We start from the raw sequence: 19,057 nt of genomic DNA on the forward strand, positions 1-19,057 counted from the left end.
GATGAAATGAAAAAGGGATGGGACACAAGGACAGTAGGGTCGACAAATTTTGATTGCCACTGGAAATAGGGAGAGGTGGGTAGGGTCGGGCAATTTAGCCTCCTGTGGCGGAGCCCTATGGTTCCTACTCCGGGAGAATACCACAGTAGGGTTCTTTCACGTGCGAGGAACGTGGCATCTTTCCCAACACGGTGCACTACTATGGTTTGCGGTCAGGTTTTCCGTATTATAGCCTGACAACCCCAGCATGTAACAAGCCAGGGGTACCCCATTCAACCACCTGGGGCACACATCCCAGTTGCTCTGTGTGCAAAGCGTCCTAGCCCCCGGCTAGGGTTCTGAGCACTATTTAGTCGCCTTTTACGACAAGCTTAGCGCTGCTGCAGGCCTATTCTTTTAACACCCGGACCTGCACGGGGCGACCCTGTTAGAAATTTAAGTATAAACCATATTGGGAAGTGATGCGATTCAGATGATGTTTTTTTTTTTCATCAAACAAAAAATGTAAAATACAATGTATTTGAATTCATCAATACTGCCACCTTTGACCGGAGAACTTTTTAACGGTATTTATAGGTTTAAATCACAGAAACATTGCCTGAGGCATTGTAACACCACATTACATAGTTATTGTTGGTAATCGAAAGAATTGAAGCGAAAAATGTTACAACCAGTAGCAAATAAAAATGATTTGAAAATATTTAAATGGTTGTTCAAGGCTAACTTTTTTTAGATTAAATACACGTAGCCGAAGTGAAAATATTGGCCGTCCTATTTAAAACCTTTTGTGACAAGGCAGGTTTTGTTTTCCCAATAACGTGATTATCCGACCAGGCAGATTTTGTGTATTTATAAGAAAATATCGTTGCATAATATATATATTTATGTTTACTTATTTCATCTTGCACACATCGTTTGAAGTGTGGATCTATAGGCGGGAACGGGTAATTCTGACTGGCACAACACAAAATATTTCTTTTGGGATTTAGTGTCCGGAGCAGTTTTCTGATTTGGCGGTCGCTGAAGGGAATTAAACACAGAAGTAATATTACTCATGGACTGAATAGTACTTACTCCAAATCGAATTAGTGTGTCCAGATCTGACAGGAGGTTACCAATATTGAATGACAAGCAGGGCTATATGTCTTGGATAGCAGTATTTACGGATTATAAAGGTACGCTATTTGTTTTCTTTGTTTATTTGCATTAGGTATTTCACTATATAGAAATAGCTAGGACCCCCCTTTTTGTTTGGTTGATTTTATATATATAGAAAATAGCTTGAAATCTCTGGCTTAAACCGATCCCCTTTTATGCCAGTCAAAGACCCCTTCCTTCTCGGAATTTCTGGACCCGCCATTGATTTCTGATACTAGCTTTTTAATCCTTAGATCAGTAAATAAAAAAGAAAAATAATCGATCAAAACTAAAAAAAAATGTACAGTAATACAACGTACTACTTTGTTAAAAAAAATGAGGTTAAATTTTTAAGTATTCTTCTAGAGTGGGTGCAATATAGATATCTTTTTTGGTAAAATTAGCGAGAAATTAAAGTTTCAACCTAAAACCGCTTAAATCTACCCCTGACAACCCATGCTTTGCAAATTTTAGTGGGGCGCACGCCCGCCACGCTGCCACCTGAATCCGCCCATGAAATTGCGTCAGGCAATTATACAGACGTTTATGTATAGTTTTGCTCAAAACCCACACATTTCATCATCATATGGTCGTGATCTGTAACTTAACTAACTCATGTATTTTACTGAATTTGAATGAATTTCAAAAAGTTGGTGATACATGTAATGTGTAGTTTTCTGAAGTTTTATTACATTGTAACTGAACGAGATGAACTCTCTGGTGTGGCTCCAGAAAATAAAGTATAAAGGCTATTATTTCATTCTTTTCGTCCTAATTTACACAAAATTGCCACTGTGACAATATTCAAGCACTAAAGGGGGGTATCACCAGAATCTTCCCAAATGGATCAGATAATGGCTCTTCAGGTTAGATGATGCTAAATGTTACAGGTTAGATGGTGCTAAATGTTACAATCTTTTTTCTCTATTTACAACATTGAGTAGATCAAGTGCAGAATAGTGGTGGTTTTACATGAAAAGACCATAGCTCTCGCCCGTCACCTGTTAAGGAGATTCAAATTAGTAGAATGTGCTGGTTAGTTAAATAATTGTTGTGACAGGCGGAGCCCAGCTTTTGTGATGCCTTATCGAAAAACTTGGTCAGTGTATACTGTAGATGTCCTAATAGCGACTGGGCTGCTTTGTTAACGCTCTGACCAATTCCATATCCATTGTTAGTCGATCTTTGGTATTTTACAGTGGCACTGTGCAGGAACTGTCACGGTTTTATACACATTAGGAGAGCGATATTAGTTGCATTGCAGAAGGGCATTTAGGTAGCTGTCGACTGTCTTCGGGCGCATGTGTTTCTCTAAATCTTGCAGATGTTTCCAGTCAATCGTTGTTTTTTTTGTTGTTGTTGAAAAAAAATGATACAGTGTATCTCTGCGTTTCCGTATATCATACATGTAATTGTAGATTTTATTTGATCTAGTATTTTTATTCTCTTGCTTCTCTGTCACGTTTTTCGTATGATTTCTATTTTGTTTCTAAACAGTTTTTCGTACAATTATTTACTACGATTGCTAGTATCAGCTCTTCAACAATTTTGTAGTGCGTTGCACGGTGTTATCTTTGGTACTCCTACAACGAAAGAGGTCCAGCATACCCCAACTATTAGGATGGCACCAAGTCAGAAAATAGCTTGCCAAACAACCTCTAGCATTGCTGGAGTATATCTTTGGTTGCATTATCGTCAGTTACATGTACATGTATTGTCCGGTAAACGTTTTGCCTTCAGAGTAATACATGTAGTATATTTCCATGTACTAATGAAGTTATATCGAAAACGAAAATGGCTAAAGTATCTCTTGTTATACTGCTTTCATTTCAACAATTATTTTGAAATTATACATGCCCTTGGCATAGAACGCTAATGCACGTATTTAAACATGGCAGCCTGAATCTGTCGCTGACAGACAATTACCTACATGTACATGTATTTGATTTCAATTTACGTAGGTTCATTGTACCATAATAATGTGCTTCGAGTTTCTGACGATTTCAACAACACAAAGTGCGAGGAATTCTCAACGAAACCAGAAACGTAGCAAAATGCAGGCGGTGAAAGGATTTTTCTCTTCAAGTAAGTTCAACTATAGACACATGTACAGTTTAATGATTCATGCTATAATCAATTATGTTGCACTAGTAAATACCTCATCAGTAACCAATAATCCTGTATTATTGAAAGAGTAATGAAGGGAACCAAGGTTATAGCGGTAATCAAAAGAATGTGGTCCAGGGACAAAGACCAGACATAGACAGACACACACAACAAAGAACATAAAGTAACTAAAATCATACATACAAAGTAACAAAAGTAAATTAGCAACTCGGACTCCACTAAAAACTGGGAGCATGGACCAGGTGCACCGGTAAGGACTACGCTTTTCTTGTTTTCATTTTATTGGTTAATACTGAACTAAAATGATTTGTCAATTCTGAAGATTTTCTTGTATAACATGGTAGTTACATGTTTGTGTTAGAATCGGTAGAGTGTTAGTCAAAATACATATAGTGCCATTGTTATATATTAATTTGGATACACCAAAATACAGTGTAGTTTGAGGCATTCTAAGAATGATCGGAGTTTTGGAACAAGGTGATGGATGAGCGGCAAGGTTTTGAGGTACGAGGGTTAGGTTTGCAACTGTGATTTGTGGTCGAGGATAGGATAGAAAGGTGATCGAGTTTTGTATTTTGGTTTAATTAACGATATAGGGTTTTGTTAGGCCATAAGGTTTAATGATCGATCGGGGATTGAGGATTGGGCGGGCGGTTGGTGTCCGTGATTAAGGATTTTGTGAGTTACATGGTTTCAGATCTAGATGTTGAGCTGGCCCTCTGAGTTTGTGATTGGGTTTTTGTCAAATTACTTGAGGCATTTGAATGAGTATACCCTTCTGGCGACTCAATGGAGTTAATGCATTAATAGATACATGTATATGTATAAAAGTTGGAGAACTCAAACAAACAACTATATGTACTGACCCTTAATATTGTACACTTAATTTCTTTTGTATCCCGTTCCCCTTTTTGGACAATCCTTCCGGGGACGTTTTACATTATACCATCTCTTTTCACTCGTCACCACCCTCACGAAAACTAACAACACGAACCCCATCACCTCCATCATCATAATCACCATCACCGCCACCACCACCATCATAATCAGCGACATTAACCACCATCATCATAATCAGCGACACTAACCACCATCATCATAATCACCACCACCATCATAATCAGCGACACTATCCACCATCACCATAATCACCGACACTAACCACCATCATCATAATCAGCGACACTAACCACCATCACCATAATCACCGACACTACCACCACTATCATAATCAGCGACACTAACCACCATCACCATAATCACCGACACTTACCACCACCATCATAATCACCGACACTAACCACCATCATCATAATCACCGACAATACCACCACCATCATCATAATCATTATCACTATCTCCATCACCATCATCACATCCACCCCCCCCCCCACTTACACCATCACTATTACTAATACCACGATCATCACAACCCCACCATTTACTTTAATCAAAACCCCTTGTACTGCGCCATACAATGTATTATGATATCTGCGAAACCGTTATACAAATGTACATTTACCTTTTCTGCAATATATACATGGACTTTTGACACCGTTCAATAATTTGACCCTAGCAGGCCTTTAGGATTTATGAAATTGTTAATTTCAGAAAGGTCGATTTTGTGAAGGGCTGCTAATATGTTTATATACAATATGATACTTTTTCCCACTGTATGAAAAATGATCAATTTTAGAACAATAACGATTGTCATGTGACTTGCAATCTGTCGCCATAAAACACACAATTCATCAATATGACTCGAAAAATAATTATATAGCTTTTCATCAATATACTTGTGACAATTTTTGTCGTATCATGTCGTACTGGCATACCTTCAGCTAACATTTTTGAAGAACCATTACTGTGGAAAACTTCTCGAATACTTTTTTTTGGAAAAATTTGATTGCCACACTTGCATCATCGCATAGAATCACGTTTGCCAACTACCTCGTATGCAGTTAATGAAGTGAATGTTGGAAGGATAAGGTTCATCGATTGCAACAATCGGCCACTGACTCGGACATTGCAAATATTTGGAAAGTCATACACTGCGATTCATACATCTGAGCTCTCTTTGTACTTTTTCGCGTTTACTGTACCCAACAAGACTTCTTGACTCAGGAGGATTATAACTTATTAACTGTGCAACTTCCATTGACCTACATACTTGGTCTGAATGTAAAACATTTGTATTGAAGCTTTTATTGTGTGGATACCGGCTGATTTACTGGACCACCGTCACTTCTCTTGTAATACATGTACCTACAGCTCGAAGTCGGTATCTAACTGTGGCTTTTGATTAGAAAAAAAAAACTTTACTTAAAGTGACGAAGTCTCATTCTTTGTGCTAACTGGCTTAAATAATATCAGAATTTGCGTGTGACGATAAAAGTTCTCAACTGCGTTTTAATTTGCTCTGTTTCAGTCAAAGCCGGATTCGCCAGTAAAGGTAGAGGTATGGGCCTCGTTCTGGGATTACTCAATCCAGAATTATCAGACTTCCAGAAAAAGAAGCTCCTGCACGAGTTCCATGTCTTCTTTGGTAAGTATCTACAACTTGGTAAAAAATCCTTTATAGCATTTTTAATATTAGTAGAGGGTTCCAAAGACGTTTCTTGGTTACCCACATTCATTTCCAGAACGAGTCTTTGGCAAAAATGCCCCACCGAATCCCCATCCATTTCAAGAACCAGCATTTGGCAATAATGCCCCACCAAATGCGCCAAAATTTGTAGGTCACAATGTTTTCGGAAAGCATTTAGTAGGTGTGTAGAAAAATAATTTTGAACTTCAACATGTGGTCATACATGTAGACAATAGGCCTTGTATACTAGCACTTGAGCTATCTTCACGAACTACAAACTGATTTATTAATTTTTTTTTTTTGCATGGAGATAATTACCGCGTGATCAGCCCAAAATCAAATCGACAAATCGGGTTTTACTAAAAAAATGTAGATTTGATTCTAAATATTTGCGGTGCAAGTAGAAACATTAGGTGGCAACCTCGCAGTCATGGTAATTAACACCAGCTGTTAGCAGTCTTATCGCGGGGGACTTTTCCCGGAATGTGCCGTCTTACAATGTCAGGGCTCATGTTTCCACTTGCGTCCATGACAGTTTGGGATACCGGATCGTGCAATTACATTGAGAAGCAATCCGCCTCTTTTGACCCTGCCGTGGCAATTAAGCAATATAAACGAAGTGGATTTGGAAAAAGCTTACCAACTCAAAATTGTCAGTTTAAAAAGTTTGTTGTTTGTTTGTTTGTTGGGGTTTAACGTCCGAACATCAATATTTCTGCTATATTCAGACGATGAACATGAAATTTAGGATAAAATGAACATGAAAATGTGATGAAATGAAAAAGGGATGGGACACAAGGACAATGGGGTCGACAAATTGTGATTGCCACTGGAAATAGGGAGAGGTGGGTAGGGTCGGGCAATTTAGCCTCCTGTGGCGGAGCCCTATGGTTCCTACTCCGAGAGAATACCGCAGTAGGGTTCTTTAACGTGCAAGGAACATGGCATTTTTCCCAACACGGTGCACTACTATGGTTTGCGGTCAGGTTTTCCGTATTATAGCCTGACAACCCCAGCATGTAACAAGCCAGGGGTATCCCATTCAACCACCTGGGGCACACATCCCAGTTACTCTGTGGGCAGAGCGCCCTAGCCCCTGGCTAAGGTTCTGAGCACTATTTAGTCGCCTTTTACGACAAGCTTAGCACTGCTGCAGGCCTATTCTTTTAACACCCGGACCTGCACGGGTGAGTTTAAAAAGTAGAGTCCTGGGTAGACGAAAGAGGAAAGGAAAACATAACAAATTACTTCTCATGGTAATGCGGAACTCATATTCAATAGAAATACTTACCAGTTCAGAAAGATAATTCCGGACACAGTCGAGTTTGCCAGCGAAAAAAAACTTGAACTTGACCTTGAGATCAAGTTCAAGGTCATAGGCCAATATCAAAGGTTCACGACACATCGTCTCCAAGTGATCTACCCACATGCAAAATATCATAAGCCTACATCGAAAAAAAGTTACAGCACGGACACGAGTTAGTAACGGACAGACGTCACGGATGAAGGGACAGAGTGATCACTATGGGGCGACCGCCACTTTTCGAGGCGATGCCCTAATATTAATCATAATTATAAATGTAATGATACAATATTTAAAAAAAAAAAACAAGTGTCTGTGGGCTTAACAATAGTATTTTGTTTAATATGACAAAAATAAACATATTTTCCTGTAGCTTACAGATAACATATACATGTACATGTATCCAGGTGATTCAACTTCGATCATTATGATAACTGTATATTACATTATTATGGAACACCTGTCATTTTATGGAGGATGATTCATAAAGGTTTTACTGCCGATACAGTCTGTAATATTACAAGTACTAAATTCGTGCAAATTTTCTAGATTTAGTAGCAATATACACTTTCGTCTTAATTGTTGGATAGTCGATGAGCATGAGTGACGTATATATCTGCGAGATAGGGTTTGAAGAAGGACAAAAAGTTAACGCTTTCATCGCGGTATATATAAATTAACCTGCAGTTAATACAGAATGGTATATAGATTTTTAACAAGGGGTATATCTGAAGGAAAAGAGAATGGACCAAACGCAATTGTCTCCTCGCTATCGAACACGGTTTACGTGCAAGTTTTCTGGGCATCGGTTGCAAGCAATTGATTATCACGGGATTCCGCAGGAGGAAGTAGCAGTTGGTAAATCACAACTGTCCCCTCGAAATGGGACAATTTTAGAACATTTTGAAATTTTAAATAAAATGATGGATGTTTAGTTTGTTATGGTCCGGAAACCAAAAGACAGATAAGTTGAGATATAAAACTTTTACTTAAAAATGAACTAAAATCAAAATGCATTGTGCACCTTATAAACAGAAAATACATTATTGCTATGAAAAAAAAAACACACACACACACCACCGTATTTCAATAATTATAACACAACTTTGTTTTCCAGATCTGAACAAAGACGGAATTCTAGAATGGAAGGACTTTGATTTAGCCAGAAAGGTAACTTAGTACAGTTAAGCCTTTCTAAACCGGGCAGGTGGTCAGTTTAGACAGGTGTACGGTTTAGGCAGGTGTTCGGTTTCTAAAGGATCGAAATAACTTAGACTGACATGAAAGAACTTTAAAAAACTGTCTAATTTAGACAGGTTTTGGTTTATCCTGGGTCCGCTTTAGACAGGATTCGCTGTTTTTAAACCTGTTTAGCTTATTGTTAATATCTTCGGACCAACGTTAGAATTAAAATTAAGTTTAAAGTGAATTTTGATTACTTTACATGTACTAACTTGTTCAGTATCCAAAGATAGTGAACAAGTTACAGAGTTACAACAAGCTTTTAACATCGTAAAATACTGAGTTATTAATGATCTACACTTTATTATGTTATTGGGGCATTTGCAGCATTGATCCATTTCTTCATTCTTATGAGGCTGACTTTATAGCTGATCTGATCAAAAGAAGGAAAATCGTTTAGCTAGTACTTTAATATCAGTTTCCGTTTTATAGATGACGTAATATCGTTAAACAATCTTAGTTTTGGGGATTTGATAAATCGCATCTAACCCAAAGAACTCGAGATAAAGGATACTACACACTGTGAAGTCAGCCTCATATTTTGACCTACACTAAGAGATCGATAGTAAAGGTTTGTTTGTTTGTTGGGGTTTAACGTCCGAGCAGCAATATTTCAGCTATAATCAGACGATGAACATGAAATTGATGACAAAATGAACATGAAATGATGATGAAATGAAAAGGGGATGGGACACAAGGACAATGGGGTCGACAAATTTTGATTGCCACTGGAAATAGGGAGAGGTGGGTAGGGTCGAGCAATTTAGCCTCTTGTGGCGGAGCCCTATGGTTCCTACTCCGGGAGAATACCACAGTAGGGTTCTTTAACGTGCGAGGAACGTGGCATCTTTCCCAACACGGTGCACCACTATGGTTTGCGGTCAGGTTTTCCGTATTATAGCCTGACAACCCCAGCATGTAACACGCAAGGGGTACCCCATTCGACCACCTGGGGCACACATCCCAGTTGCTCTGTGGGCAGAGCGCCCTAGCCACCGGCTAGGGTTCTGAGCACTATTTAGTCGCCTTTTACGACAAGCTTAGCGCTGCTGCGGGCCTATTCTTTTAACACCCGGACCTGCACGGGGCCGATAGTAAAGGAAAACTAATCCAAACTGTTTTGACCAAATTGTACGACAAACTCGATGACTTTTCATTCCGTATTGTCAACTTTCCTTTCATCTGTGTCAACATCCCTTCAGTACCTGTGTATGGAGTTTTCATATCACAACTCTTATGTTATGCAAGAGCTTGCCGTAACTACGCAAACTTTTTGTATCGCGCTAGACTTCTTACAATTAGGCTTCTGGAACAGCGTTATGTTGCTACAAGATTACAGTCATCACTACGGAAGTTTATGGTCGTCATCATGAACTCGTGGATCGTTACGGTGTATCCATCTGCACTATGAAAACTGATTTGTTCAGCGTGTCATATTTTTCCTTCATCTTCGTCAACTCTGGACTTAACTTTTTATGAGCAGATCGGCGGTGTTTCTAGAAAAGCAGAGGACGCTTTTACCCTACTGGCGCACCTGCTCCATGCTCCTAGTTTATAGTGGAGTTTGAGTTGCTTATTTACTTTTGTTACTTTGTATGTGTGATTTTAGTCACTTTATGTTCTTTGTTGTGTTTGTCTATTTTCCATATCTGGTCTGTGTCCCTGGATGACATTCTTTTGATTTCCACTAGAATCTTGGTTCCCTTGATTACACCATCATACTATTTCATTGGCAGGTCCAGGAAGGTTCGGGAGAGGTGGGAATGGAATTGCCCTTTTGTTGGAAATTATTTTGCAAAATGTAGACAATTGAAAATATGCAGACTGGAACTCCCCTTTATTTGAGTTTCTGGATCAGACCCCCTCCCCTCTTTCGTAAATTTCATGATCCGCCTTTATTATTTTGCCACACCTAAAAGTTTAAATTTTATATGAGCAATTTTTATAATTAGAAACTAATCAACGTCTTTAAAACACTTCAAACACTTGGTCTTTCGTTATAAGTAAAGTATTGGTAACATCTGGTCGCCTTTGTTAGATTAATAAAAATAGTATAATACGCTTACTTTATTAACTCATAGAATGCAGACACATGTACATGTGCTTAAATTCAGTTGCCTTTTGTGCTTGCTTGATTGTTTTTTTTTTTTTTTTTCTGTAAATAAGAATTTTGTTCTTTTCATCTTTCAATAGAAAAGTACATGTACCACATATTGGCGTAATTTAGGCATCTTACGCTATTTACATAATGAAATACACAAAAATTGTCCCTTTACAATAAATTACAATTTAAAGTTTGCTGTCTCCCATCGTTTCGCAGTTCAAAGGGGCGTAACTCCTACAAAATTTAATGGATCATAAATTCCTGGTAATATGCACAACACCATATTATGTCCCAACTTATAAATGTATCTACAATGTTTCGTGAAATTTGATGCAGTAGTTCACAAGGAGTTGCGATTACAAGTGTGAAGGACAAACGGACCAACAATGTGAGTAAAAACTATATATATGGATAATTATTTAGTTTTTAAAAAGGCATAATATAAATGAACTTATTCTTTAGAAAATATGTGAGCTGAGTGGATGGAAGACAGGAACAGACAAATACCAACAAACAAATGAGTTGTTTATAACAATATGGCGGAAGCTACAAGACGACGGAGATGAAAATAACGACGGAAAAATCAGTACAGACGAGTGGGTAAGTAAAACAACATTTCTGGGATTGACCATTTATTATCTATGGAGATACGATTTTTATACATATATTTACAACACGACCCTGTATGGCACCCCCACAGTCAAGTGGAAGGTTGCTAACAAAAAATCCTATTTTCCTGGCGGGTTCCCCAAAGTTCGTCTAAATATGCTTCCGCTTCGTTCTTATTTGTCGAACCAGACATTGATAGAAAACCCAATATATTCATTGACATTATGTCATATTGGTACATATACGGTGCTAATAAACGATAAATAGTAAAAATGTTAAAAATATGACAATGAGGGAGGTCTATGGGGGTACAATACATATTCCTGTCCTCACGTACCTGCTTCGCTCTTACATGTATCAGTCGAATTGGACATTGATAGAAAACCCGTTTATATTTGTTGACGTTATTTTATTTTGGTACATATATGATGCAAATAAATGATAAACAGTAAAAAAATTAAAACTACGATAATAAGGGGCTATGGTGACGCCCCACAGGGTTCTGTCATCACGAACCAGTGCTTAGAATCGACGGACAGTTCCCATTCGAGAAATCAAGAACATTTTGCGCACGGACCCCGTGCACCGGTTATGTAAACGAAAGTCAGACGTGGGTACATAGGGAACGGATTTCCAATTGGTACTACTCAGCCTTTTCTGTGTTACACAGGTTTTTCTTATAGCGGAACCGATTGGATGGACCACAGGGGCTTGCTCCCACTATCGAATATGCAGCTCACTTCAGGGCCTTGCTCCCACTATCGAATATGCACCCACTAGTATACTAGTGGGGCTGCATACATGTATTTGATAGTGGGAGCAGTGGGACTGCATATTTGATAGTGGGAGCAAGTCACGCGTACGCCACCTTAATTTAGGGAAAAATGTGTGTTTCTTTTTTTTTGGTTCATCAATTCTTGATTATTCACAAACCCTAATCCAAAAAATGTTCTTGACTCGCTTTGCTCGGCTTTAAATTTGTACCAATGTACATTGTATATATACACCCTACCAAAAGTTCTTCATCCATTCTTGAAGACAGCGTCATTTTTTATTCAAAACAGTCGCCGACAAATTGATCTTGCATCACATCGAATGAAATAATTTCATTCTCCAGTTCAGTTAGATTTTATGTATCTATTAATCATATCATAATCCTCCTGGTTTCCAGCTGAAAATGTGGACCCAGTTTAACGAGCAGTGTATCAAACAATCGAAGAAAGAGAACGAGGAACCACCAGAACGTAAATTACCTGAGTGGTTACAACAATATATAGACTATAAATTTAATCTGTACGACAGGACAGGTGAGAATTACTTAGATCATGCAAAAAAGGGGGATGTGTCAAGTGCGAATAAATTTACCATGTAAGTAATTACAATATATAAATATGTATGGCAAGACAGGCGAGATTAACTTTGATTATGCAAAGAAAGGGGATATATGAGATGGCTATACGCGAGGAAAGTATGGTCAGGCGCGAATACAATTACAATATAACTACATGTACACGTAGAGCATTAATGTGATACGATATAAAAAAAATTAAAAATATAAACGACGATCGTGTGAAAACAAAAAGGGGATAGTTAGACTGAAGGGTATACGCAAGGAAGGCATATATTGAATATCAAGGGCTAGTACTAATTAATTTACATTGTAAGTACATGCAACTGCATACATTTTACATATACAGGTAAAGTATATGTCGTGACAAACGGAATCGTTAAAATAAAGATAATGATGGAGCTACTTCGCTGTCATGATTACTAAGATGACTTGGCAAATAACTTTTCATATAGTACTTGTAATTATATAAACTCGATGCACTTAATCAAGTCATCAGATATATAAAGCAATCAGCATTTTATCCACTCATTCTCTATTATGTGGCAGACTTTCAGTAGCTCGTTATGGAAACATAAGCTCGGTGGTTAACTTACTTGACCCATATTACTTCAGGGTCGATTTCTTAGCCATCACGGCGTCATGAGAATCCATCATTAGAATGTTTTATCATATCTAAGAAATAATAAAGTCATGATAAAGTAATCAAAATTATACGTAGTCTTTTTTCACGGTGTCGAAGCGGAAGTGCACTGTTTTGTAGTAGGAGCGGAATTTTACTGTTTTGTTCTAGACCGGAAGTGTATAGTTTTGTTGTAGGGGCGGAAGTGTACTGTTTTGTTGTAGGCGCGGAAGTGTAGTTTTGTTGTAGGTGCGGAAGTGTACTGTTTTGTTGTAATATTCACTATGTTGTTCACGACATTGTATATTTCGTTCAGTCATGTCAGTTTTAAGGGAATAATCAGTCTACTGAAATTTATTCAGCATTCGTGTATACTTAAAAAAATACGAACAATATCACAATAAATAACTCATGTGAGCATGACCTTTCAAAATACATAAATGTTAACATAGAAAAAAATAAAATGCTGCATTCATATTGATTCTGAGATGTAAACTGCAGTGAACATGTACTCTCATGTTTTCATGAAGTATGAACTTTATGCAAACTATCCATGGTTTCATGACTGTACACCGAACAAAAGTGTGTATATTCCTCCGAAACTGTACATATCCGTTCCTACACTGCGTTAAAGACTCAATTTAAAATACTCAGAAATGATTGTGTTTTGTAAATTGTTCTTTGTGCTGATGTGAGCGCTTATTTACCGATTATGACAATAGCATGCAAATGCTTTGTAATCACCACTGGTATATTGACGCCGCAATGGATGAGGGAGGTTTAGCGCGCTGTAAAACCTAGATTTACCCCACAATTTCGTTTGAAGTGCCTGTATCAAGTCAGTACCAGCTGCTCCAGTGGTGTAATATCTATTTCGCCAGATTTATTTTGGGCTTGACTTGATTATGAATCGGATTAAAGTAATTTCGTTGTTACCCTTATTTGAGTAAAACCATGTTTATTTTATTAGGTGATGGTCACATTGACGCAGAGGAGTTTGAGTATGTGTTGTCAGATTTTGGTGTTCCGGCTAAGGAGGCAAGGAACTCATTCCTTATGTTCTCCTGTGTAAGTTCAATCTTCTATTGTTGGTGAACTTTGACCTTTAATGAATTATTAAGACCTAATTGTGTTTTCTTTTCGGAGAAGAAAACTCTGTAAATGGCAGAGTTTCACATTTCGGTGATTTTGTTACTGCTCTATATCCTGCAAAAAACTCGTGACACTAAAATTCTTTTGATAGTTTTATTTGTATTTGCTCAACTTACTATACGCACCATACAAAGGTTCACGTCCATAATCATGCACATATTTATCAAGGTCTCTGCATTTGAAAAAAAAGTCTGGATTATAGGATTGGAATAACATTATTTTGTATCTTATGCATAATTGTAATACACCAACAACATACAGAGAAGAAATAAATCCGGCTTAACTTATTCAGAGACATGTATATGTTTATGTAGCTGCATGCTTATTATTTACCATTCAGTCACCCAAACACGTTTGAGTTATCTCTCTTAGAACTTATTGCAGTTTCTGATACAGGTACTGTCTTTTCTTTCAGAATAACACGAAGAAGGTAGACAGAGACTATTTTAAAAACCTATGTATAGATTATTATCGGTCTGATGACCCCAGCGCACTTGGAAACTTTATTTCAGGAAAACTGGATTTTAATGATTGACGATATAAATACATTGTAACATAAAATAACTATATAAACTGTTGCTAATTTTATAGCACAACACTTCATCTAATACGTCTTGTATCTTTTATACATGCTTGCCACAAGGTGATGCACTGGGAGGAATTAGAAATCCTAGCTTTACTCTGGACATATAGTAAACATTACAATAATTCTAGGTAAATGTGTGTATAAGCTTTAACTTGCATTTACTGCAAGTCTAAAACATGATTTCATCCCAATCCTAAAATCAGTTCGATGTGATATGCAAAAATATGGTATTCAGGGGCGGATCCAGGAGGTTACAACAAGGAGGATGTTCCCACGCTATTATTTGTACATTTTGCCCAATAAAACCTCAGGACCCGCCACGTATATATACATGTATGTGTGTTTCTTTTCTCAGCTACTTGTATGCTACAATACAAATTAATATTACTTTTCTATTGCTATGAATCATGTTAATTTAGAGAGGCCCATTGGTGGTAACGTACATAGATCTGTACTAAATCCTTCATAAATCATTTAAACATATCACTCTTGTTATTTTTGTGCCAGTTCCTTTTCTACTGCGATATAAATGCTCATTATTTAGGAATGAGACAAGTTTATTTAGTGTCCATTGTATTATCCTCTTTAAACTGGTCTCCGGCTTAAATTTTTGACTTGAAACAGTGGATCTTCCATTATAAGCATTACAAGTCAGTTTCAATATTCGAAGTATTCTCGTCTGAATATGGCTGAAATGTTGCTGCTCGGACGTTAAACCCCAACAAACAAACAAACAATCGCAGTATTTACTGATAATTACATTCTTTCAAAATTGTTGTTTTGAATATGCAGAGCCGAAAATGAATGCAGATAACGTCTTGAGCCTCTTTTGTCGAAGCGATGGTAGGCATGTTAACAATTTTTCATAGAATTTACACTGTTGTAAAAAAATTGATTGATTGATTGTTGGGGTTTAATGCCCGAGCAGCAATATTTCAGCTATATTCAGGCGACCAAAATTGACTGTAAAAATGTCATCGCTGAGGTTGTAAAAGGTGACCAACCAATCATGATGCACGATAAAGGCATATGCTAATTAGATTGGAAATATTGTATAATCACTGTAGCAGGTAAAATTGACTTTTTTTAATAGTTTGCACATTTGATTTAAAATAAAAATAATAGTAAGGAGCGGATGGTGTTGTTTCAGCTACTCTTCAGTATGATAAATTTTTACACTCTGAAACGTAAAAAAATGAATATAAGGAATGTTAAAAAGTCCAAATTAACGTAACAGCAGAAGCTTTATAATTTAGATTGTTAGTTTGAAACTTTACCTACTTTGTATGATTACTACTATGATAGGCATATATATATATATATATATATACAACAATAAGCATGGCAAATATAATAGCTTGGTACCCCAAAGCAAACAAACCCCCCAATTACAAACATGCCACCTGCATTGATAAACAGATACATGTAATAAAAAAGTTCCAAACCCAAAGAAGAATTTAAACGTTGATCAACATCACTATCTATATATCTTGTGAAGCAATCACTTGACCAATATCCTAGTAACTTAAACTTGTTGTCAGAGAGACCTGCTTCTGAGCCCCAGGTAGCGACACCACGGCGAAAGGAATGACCACCATAGCTTGCGGTATCTACATTTACATTTTGCAAAGCAAAACGGAAGGCATTTAAAAAAAAAGTATCTGTTAGACGTGACTTATCTGACAAGAGAAAAAGGGGGTCCAGAGGAGGATCTCCGGCTATAGCTAATACATGAGACATGGCTGTAGCTGGACATAACGGGTGATTACTTAAACAAGGCAATACCACTTCTATTGGTTTTGAACGAAATTGGAGCGTTTTAACTACTTTTAAACGTAAAAGCATATCCCAGGTACATGGTAATACATCAACCCTGCGACGATTAAGGTCGGGATTAAACGTTCCCTTTACAAGAAAATTATTTGGTCTTAAAAAGCCATAGAACCCTGTCAAACAAGCTGCCCAAAAAAAAAACAATATTGTTATGGTTTGACAAATCAAGAATGTTCCTTAAATTCAATAACAGTTCCGGCGTAACTGGCACTTTGCAGGATTGACTTGTTTCTGATTCTCTTTTCACACCCGTTAGTAAGTGCTGTATATTCCAAGAGTTAGAAATAGGATCCTGTATATCGTGTATCTTATGTAAAACAGAAATAATGTTCAAGTAGGAGCGAATAGAACTATATGCGAAATGTTTCTTGTCCACTAAATATGCGATATAAATCTCAATAGTTTTCTGGTCACATGGTACCGGCTGCAGTTTGTACTCGTCGAAAAACTGAAGATACGTCTTCAGCTGCGTGGCGTACGTTCCAGCTGTTGATTCAGCCCATCCCTTTCCTTTCAATCGTCCAACGACTATCTCCAAGTCCGCTATCATATTTGCACCATCTAAAAAGATAAAAGGCAAACGAAACATGTCTTAATAGTTGATGTATCGTGAATGGAATGCAACTGTAACTAGTCAATATATCATAAAGTCTCGAAAGTTTACTTTCTTCGTGAAGACGTGAGGCGGCATCGGCAATCACGTTGTAACGCCCTCTCAAAAAGTTTGCCTGAATGTCAAAATTATACATAGCGGACAACCGAAACAAAGTTCTCAGTAAACTCATCAGCCACTTGTTCTTTGACGACCCCTTATTCAAAATACATTTGGTCGTCATTTGTCCGTAAACACTATAACAAGTTTTATTTGTCCATAAATGTCCCCAGCGAAGTACAGATAAGATTACAGCAGCAGTTTCCTTAATATTGATACGTTCATTTTGAATAACTGGCAAGTCAACAGACCAATTAACATAAAAGAGATCTCCATTGTAATAGCCAGCGCCTCCTAATGAAGACGCGTCAGTTTGTAACGAAGTGATTTTGTTCGAGTCCATAAATTTCACTGTGCCATTGAAAACCTTCAAAAATTTAATCCACCAAGAAATGTCAGCATGAAAAAATCGGCAGATGATGACACTTTGTCACTGCGGTGTTCTACATTAGAAATAGCGTCAATTAAATGTCTCAGAAACGTTCTACCACCTTTCCAAACTCCAAGGCAGCTCCAGTTCCGTACCGTTGACGTTCCTCCACTAATCACTGCATTCGGAATGGCAAAAGTAGTGCAGGCATGGAAGAGACCAATGCTCCGGAGTTTGCCACCTTTCACCATTTGACAAGCCCAGTTTAATTTTTCGCAAAGTGACTGAAGTTGTTTAACACTTGCACGTTTGCGTTTTTCAAAGGATAACAGAAGGCTATAAAATTCAGATTGCTTCTGCTCTGGCATGTGTTAAATCACGGCTTAAAAAGTTATTGGCTGTGTTGGACCTTCTACCTTCGAATAGTTTGTGTTAAAACCTAATTGTCTCAATGTGCGAATCAATAAAAGCAAATCCCTACTAGAATCATACATAGTTTCTGAAATAATTAAAAAATCGTCTAGACAAGCAATAAATGTTACATTGTATACACATTTCATAATGTTACAAACTGACCCACTCAACATTTGAAAAATTTTTCGGCTTCGCGAATGGCCAAATGGAAGTTTAGAATCATACATGTAAGTAGGAACATCATCACCCGTGAAGGTCCATTTTAAGCCGGTGTATTCATGATCTAACTTGTGACATTTAACGGATCTATACGCACTTTTAAGGTCAACTTTTGAAAGAAAACTATTTGGTTTAGTAAGTTTTAAAGCGTGTCGCATATCCATATATGAACAATTTTTATCACTTATATAATTGAGGGAAATTCCTAAGGGCTGACTAGCGTCATGAATTAAACGTATTTCACCATTTGGTTTTGGGACAGCCCCTAGTGAGCTCACAATTGTTGGAATCTTTTTAGTAATCACATAATTTCCTACAGCAAGCTCATTCCGTAGCTGAATTTCTACTTTTTCGCGCACTTTAAATGCTGATGCATAATTTTCACGATTGGTTGGATAATGCGGGCCAAATTTTGTACATAAACGAAAGCAACTTTTTACTCCATCTAAAATAAATTCTCGGTCCTCTGTTTCCATAGGTAATAGGCGACACCAAGCCTCGAAATGCAGTGTGTTAATCGCGGATGTCGCCTTCGGCTCCACAACTAATCCTGATTTTGAGGCACTTCTTGGTTTTTTGGTCTCGTCATTGGTTGATTGTGACCATTTAATGCAGATTGAGCACTAGAAAAATAAATTTGCACAAATATGCATCATTTTGCAATCTACTCGATAACATGAATTGTAATTGCA

At 37.5% G+C, this 19,057-nt stretch overlaps 2 protein-coding genes and 1 pseudogene across 2 annotated transcripts; 1 reads left to right on the plus strand and 2 right to left on the minus strand.

The window, feature by feature from the left end:
* The first annotated feature begins 760 nt into the window (after nucleotides 1–760).
* Nucleotides 761–15,300, plus strand: LOC148597471 (calexcitin-2-like). The gene is made up of 8 exons (XM_088562927.1): nucleotides 761–1,175; nucleotides 3,099–3,222; nucleotides 5,693–5,809; nucleotides 8,272–8,324; nucleotides 10,963–11,100; nucleotides 12,281–12,416; nucleotides 14,050–14,147; nucleotides 14,647–15,300. The coding sequence occupies exons 2-8, from the start codon at nucleotides 3,117–3,119 to the stop codon at nucleotides 14,764–14,766; spliced, it is 768 nt and encodes a 255-aa protein (XP_088419053.1). The 5' UTR covers nucleotides 761–1,175; nucleotides 3,099–3,116; the 3' UTR covers nucleotides 14,767–15,300.
* Nucleotides 15,301–16,042: 742 nt separating this feature from the next.
* LOC148597472 (uncharacterized) lies at nucleotides 16,043–17,369 on the minus strand (annotated as a pseudogene).
* On the minus strand, nucleotides 17,365–19,040 carry LOC148597473 (uncharacterized). The gene is given in 1 exon segment (XM_088562925.1): nucleotides 17,365–19,040. A coding segment is annotated over 1 exon segment (1,110 nt). The 5' UTR covers nucleotides 18,842–19,040; the 3' UTR covers nucleotides 17,365–17,731.
* Nucleotides 19,041–19,057: the final 17 nt, after the last annotated feature.

Source organism: Perna viridis, chromosome 15 (assembly GCF_037379345.1).
Source record: "Perna viridis isolate PV_CMFRI_1.1 ecotype Kerala chromosome 15, ASM3737934v1, whole genome shotgun sequence".
NCBI lineage: Eukaryota > Metazoa > Mollusca > Bivalvia > Mytilida > Mytilidae > Perna > Perna viridis.

Coding starts and splice junctions, on each gene's coding strand:
- LOC148597471 (XM_088562927.1), top strand. CDS start 3,117: ATGTGCTTCGAGTTTCTGACGATTTCAACAACACAAAGTGCGAGGAAT. Junction 3,223..5,692: donor GAAAGGATTTTTCTCTTCAA/GTAAGTTCAACT, acceptor GCTCTGTTTCAG/TCAAAGCCGGATTCGCCAGT. Junction 14,148..14,646: donor CATTCCTTATGTTCTCCTGT/GTAAGTTCAATC, acceptor CTTTTCTTTCAG/AATAACACGAAGAAGGTAGA.